The sequence below is a fragment of the Alosa alosa genome, chromosome 18 (assembly GCF_017589495.1).
Source record: "Alosa alosa isolate M-15738 ecotype Scorff River chromosome 18, AALO_Geno_1.1, whole genome shotgun sequence".
Classification (NCBI taxonomy): domain Eukaryota; kingdom Metazoa; phylum Chordata; class Actinopteri; order Clupeiformes; family Clupeidae; genus Alosa; species Alosa alosa.
The window spans coordinates 27,465,084-27,470,083 of record NC_063206.1 but is presented as its reverse complement, the minus strand read 5'-3'; the positions used below and the strand labels follow the sequence as shown (position 1 = coordinate 27,470,083).

Below are 5,000 nucleotides of genomic sequence, written 5' to 3'. Positions count from 1 at the left end.
AAAGACCACATGTGCTGTGTGATCTCCAAACCATTTTCAGTGTTTGTTGAGCAACTCTTGTCAGCTGGATAAAGCACTGACATGGGGATAAAGCACTGTGCCCCCTTAGAATTATATGGTTCTACCTGCATTCTGAGTAGTTCAGAGATATTGAGCGTCACAGTTTTAGAACTCCATAGAGTTATATTGATAAGTGGAACAGGCATTTTTATGTCTACAACGTGCATACAACCTCATCTTGCCTTATTAGGTCGTTACAGAATAAGAATATGTTAATATCTCAATTTTGACAAATATGTCAGATAGAACCTTATAATTCTAGGGGCACTAAGTGCTTTTTCCCCAGTCTGGCCTGGGGATGAAGAAGGGAGCGAGTCCAACACTCACATGTAGTCCTCCTGGGTGAAGATGGGGATGCGGGAGGGCTGCAGCACTGTGATCTCCACCAGCGTGCTGTTCATCTTCACCGGCTCACCGTCATCAAACGCCATCACCACCAGCTACACCAGAGAGAGAGAGAGGGAGAGAGAGAGAGAGAGAGTGAGGTATGTAGAGAGAGGTGGAGCGAGAGAGAGAGAGGGAGAGAGAGGTTTAAAACTCCTTTATTTTACTACATCATGCATTCTCACAGAGTTACATCAGCATGATCTCCCTTCAAACCAAAACCAAAACAAGGCTCCTCTTTCTCTTTCTTACAATCCAATCATCAGTAATCAGTAATCATCAGCACAACAACCCCCCCCCTCACCACACACACACACACACACACACACACATCAGAAAGATAGGAAAAGAGCGATCATGACAAAAAAGAGCAGGAGGAAAGGCAGAGAAAGAGAATCCTTTATGAGGACGCACTGTAGCCTGATTTGCACTGCTAAGTTGGTTTGATTAAAGTTCATCTTTTTTTAGACGACTTTGTTTTCTCTCACTGGGTTGTTTGGCCTGTTTAAGATGATGACTCGGTGATGAATGACTTTACTTTTTGCTGATTCTTTTCTTTTATCACTGATATTTAAGTCATTACCAGAGAGAGAGAGAGTATGTGCGTCTCTCTCTCTATCTCTCTCAGTGTGTGTGTGTGTGTGTGTGTGTGTGTCTGTGTGTGTCTGTGTCCGTGTGTGTGTGTTGGTGAAGCCTTACTTTGAATGTCATGCCGGGCTCCTCATTCAGGTTGACCTTGGTGATGACCGTTCCTGTGTCCTTCTCCACATCAAAGATGCTGCCACTGTAGGGAGACTCGTCCTGGTCCACCCGGTAGCGCACCAAGCTGGCCGGGGTGCCCTGAAACAGAGACGGACAGGAAATGATCTCTGTGAGCATGGCATGGGTTAGCAGCGCTAGCAGAGAGGCTAACGCCAGTGAAATTACTGTCTGCCACTAGCACATCTCTCAGAGAGAGAGAGAGAGAGAGAGAGAGAGAGATAGCTGTAGGCTTTGCAGAACTGGGTAGACGCTGGCTTTTGTTGCGTCCATTCAACACACTAGACCAGTGTCCAGACTCCAGGCTGAAGTACCTGTTGAAGCCTTGTGTGTTGGGAGAGGCGCTGAAGCAGACTGGGGTTGAGAGCACTGATGGGGGCATGTGGAGGGAGCCGTGCTGGCAGCGTGCAGAAGGCCCACTGACGCTAGTGTCTGTCCATAGTGTGTCTGTTCTGGCATCAGGGGGAAAGCTCTACAAGCTGTACAGCACCGTGGCCACATTTATCACACAGAATAACACACACGCACACACACACACACACGCACACACACGCGCGCGCACACACACACAGACACACACATGCACACGCTCACGCCACACACACACACACACACACACACACACACACACGCCGCACACACATGCTCACAAACACACACACACTTACACGCACAAGCACACGCTCACACACACACACTCACACGCACAAGCACACGCTCGCACACACACAAAAAGGAAAATACATTCTCATACTCAAAAAAAATCACTCATAAGTCTCCCCTGAATAATTTTTAATTTTGTTCGAGATGAAAGTCATTTTTTGAACGGTTACCAATTTGATGTAAGCTGTGCTTAAATGAAATTGCATGATCTTGTCCTGAAGACTTGAATGCATTCAATATGAAAGATTCTCACACAATAAATCTCCAAACACTCCTCTCGGAGCTCATCCCCTAATCGCCCCATGCCCGCACCAGCCCAGGTAACAGGTGAGCATTAAAGCAGTAATAAGCTCAGGAGTGTGTGTGTGTGTGTGTGTGTGTGTGTGTGTGTGTGTGTGTGTGTGTGTGTGTGTGTGTGCGTGTGTGTGCAGTCAGAGGGACCTACCACCAGCACACTGTGGACAGGAAGCATCACTAATTCATGACTTGGCCCAATTAGGGCTCTGGGGTAGAGCCGCTGAGCGCAGAGATTAAAAATACAGTGAGCAAAGCTACTCCTCCATTTGGAACACCTGTCGCCAGCTCACAGCGTGCTGCAGAGGGGGAGCAGAGGTAAACTCTACCTGTGTGTCTGTGCTAGTGCTGTATGATGTTGAAAAGCTTTGAAACTTCTAGGAGAGGTCAAAGGAGAAGACAGAGGTCACTGCATACTGTATGTCAGTGGTTAATTGTTGACTGGACGAAGGCGGGAGAAAGACAGACTAATGTAGTACTAATGTTGTAAAAGTGTAACTTGCAGCACCGACTACTACATTTTCAAATGAAAGATGATGTTAGCTTTGAAAAATGCCTCCAACAACACTGACATCAGCCTGAATATTACACATTTTTCTCATCGCCCAGGAGGATAGCTCTGCCCTAAGGCTTGTTTTTGTCTGTGAGAGTTGTGACATCTCTCTTACTCTCTCTCTCTCACTGCTGTCAGGTTAACTGTGTCAATCCCTTTTGCCTCTACCTCCTGAGCTACGCTTTCTGGGGGCGTGATTATAGAAGTCATCAACAGGGGTGGGAGTTGAGATATACAACAAAAAAGAGAAGTAACAAACAACTGCTATAAATTTGCGCCTTTGACATCAGGAAAAATATGCATGAGCTGGGGAAAAAAATAAAATAAAACAAAGTATAAACGTTGGAAAAGAGAAAGAAAGAAAAAATAATTCTTATGTTTTTGGCTCATATCCATTTGTATTTATTGGCAGCATCTTGGTGGTCATCAAACGTTGGTGGAGTGCAGGCACTAGGGCCCTGGGCTGAGCTGAGCTGGATCTGCCTGGCCAGATGAATGTAGCCAGCAAGGGAGGTGAAGGGTGGTGGTGGGGGGCATGTGGCTCTGAGGCAGAGGGGGCAGATGATGCCAGGGAGGGAGAGAGAGAGACAGAGAGAGGGAGAGTGAAGAAAAGACGGAGGAGGGGATGGAGGGAAGGAGCAAGGAAGAAAGAGAGAGAAAGAGAGAAAGACAGGGAGAGAGAGGGAGAGACATACAGAGAGAGAGAGGGAGGGAGAGAAAAACAGGGAGGACGAGAGTGGGAGAGAGAGAGAGAGCTCTCAGCTGGAGAGCAGGTGAGGAGAGTCGGGAGAGCCAATTGAGCAGCTGACCTCAGCTGACCACCGACGGGCAGCTGGCCAGTGAAGCCGTCCACACCCCCGTGGAGGGACCGAGAGGCCGCCGGCTAGGTTGAGTTGGAAAGACAGCCCGACTAATGACTACCTCAGTGTGAAAGTGTGTGCGTGTGTCTACACATGTGTGTGTGTGCATGTGTGTCTGTGAATGGAGAGGGTCTAAAAACAAGTTTGTGTGTGTATGTGTGTTTGTGTGTGCGTGCTTGTATGTATGTGTGTGTGGGTGGGTGTGTGCCCATGTACGTTGGTGCGTGCATGGGTGTGAGTGTGCCCATGTGTGTGTGAGTGTGCCCATGTGTGTGTGTGTGTGTATGTGCACGTGTGCAGGTGCCCGTGTGTGAATGTGTGCCTGTGTGAGTGTTGAGGCGGTTGTTCAGAAGCCCGTGGCCAGCTTGAGGAGGTAAGACAGCTCTATTGACGTCTCCCATCAGCACCACCCGTTCCTCGTCCCCACTCGACTCCCTGATTGTCCTCCGCTTTGTAGGACGCTGTAGGATTTATTGTTGATTACAGTCTGGGCTGTTTAAACCCAGTGCGTCGGTTTGTTAAAAATGCCACCAGGTACTTTGATTTAATTACACTAATTATGGAGACTTCACACGTTTCTAACAGAAGTCCTTGCTGTTGAGCATAAACACAGACACACTCTCTCACACACACACACACACACTTGGTCAAGTACACACACACACACACACACACACACACACACAAACATATCACCCACTTCCAAACATGCACAGAGCTACACTTTTAATCAGGCAGGTAATTAAGCTTGCTTGGGTTTTTTACTGGTGAGGGCTATTGTAAGTGAGTGAGTGCATCTCTTGGCAAGCTTTCTGCAGCTTGTCAACCATTACAGCTCTCTAAGTGCAGTTCAATTCCCACTCTGTAACTTTCCACGGTGGCGATACCTTACACAAAACATCCATTAGGCTCCATTACAGATGCGCCAACGCTGGAGCATGCTGCTAGGGTACAGCTCTCGACGCACTCACAAACAAATTCCTCTTCTTTCTGTCAAGCATGAGGCAGCCTGGGGAGGTCTGGCCTCTCTCTCTCTTTCTCTCTCTCCATCCAGAGCTGAGATGGTTGTGACGGAGACACCTATGACAGCCACTCTCCAAATAATGTGCTTTATGACTGATCACATGTGGCATTTATAAAAACACCATCTATCCGGGGCCTGTAGTCTATCATGTGATGCATGAGGAGAGCCGAACACACTATTTGCACTCGGTGTGACTCATGAGTGCCTACTGAAAAACGCCCTCGTCATGGAGAGTTTTTAAAAATGTGCAGCCTTGACCAGAATGCATCTTTAATCAAGGGCCTAGCGAAGGCCCGTAGTCATAAGTCATGATGAATAATTACCAGATACAAGCTTCCTGTCATGTAGGCTTTAATTCGGTCTGTTACAAGAACTCAGAGGTGGAAGAAAATATTGTACCAAG

At 47.6% G+C, this 5,000-nt stretch overlaps 1 protein-coding gene across 6 annotated transcripts in view; it reads right to left on the bottom strand.

Moving 5' to 3' along the window:
* The window catches only part of pcdh15a (protocadherin-related 15a), a 267,430-nt gene that overhangs the window by 65,713 nt on the left and 196,717 nt on the right, over positions 1-5,000 (bottom strand). For all 6 annotated transcript variants that reach the window (XM_048269713.1, XM_048269715.1, XM_048269717.1 and 3 more), the window contains 2 exons: positions 1,144-1,284; positions 388-500 (listed from right to left, as the gene is read on the bottom strand). In XM_048269713.1, coding sequence (XP_048125670.1) covers positions 388-500; positions 1,144-1,284 — 254 coding nt within the window. The remainder of the gene's footprint in view (positions 1-387; positions 501-1,143; positions 1,285-5,000) is intronic.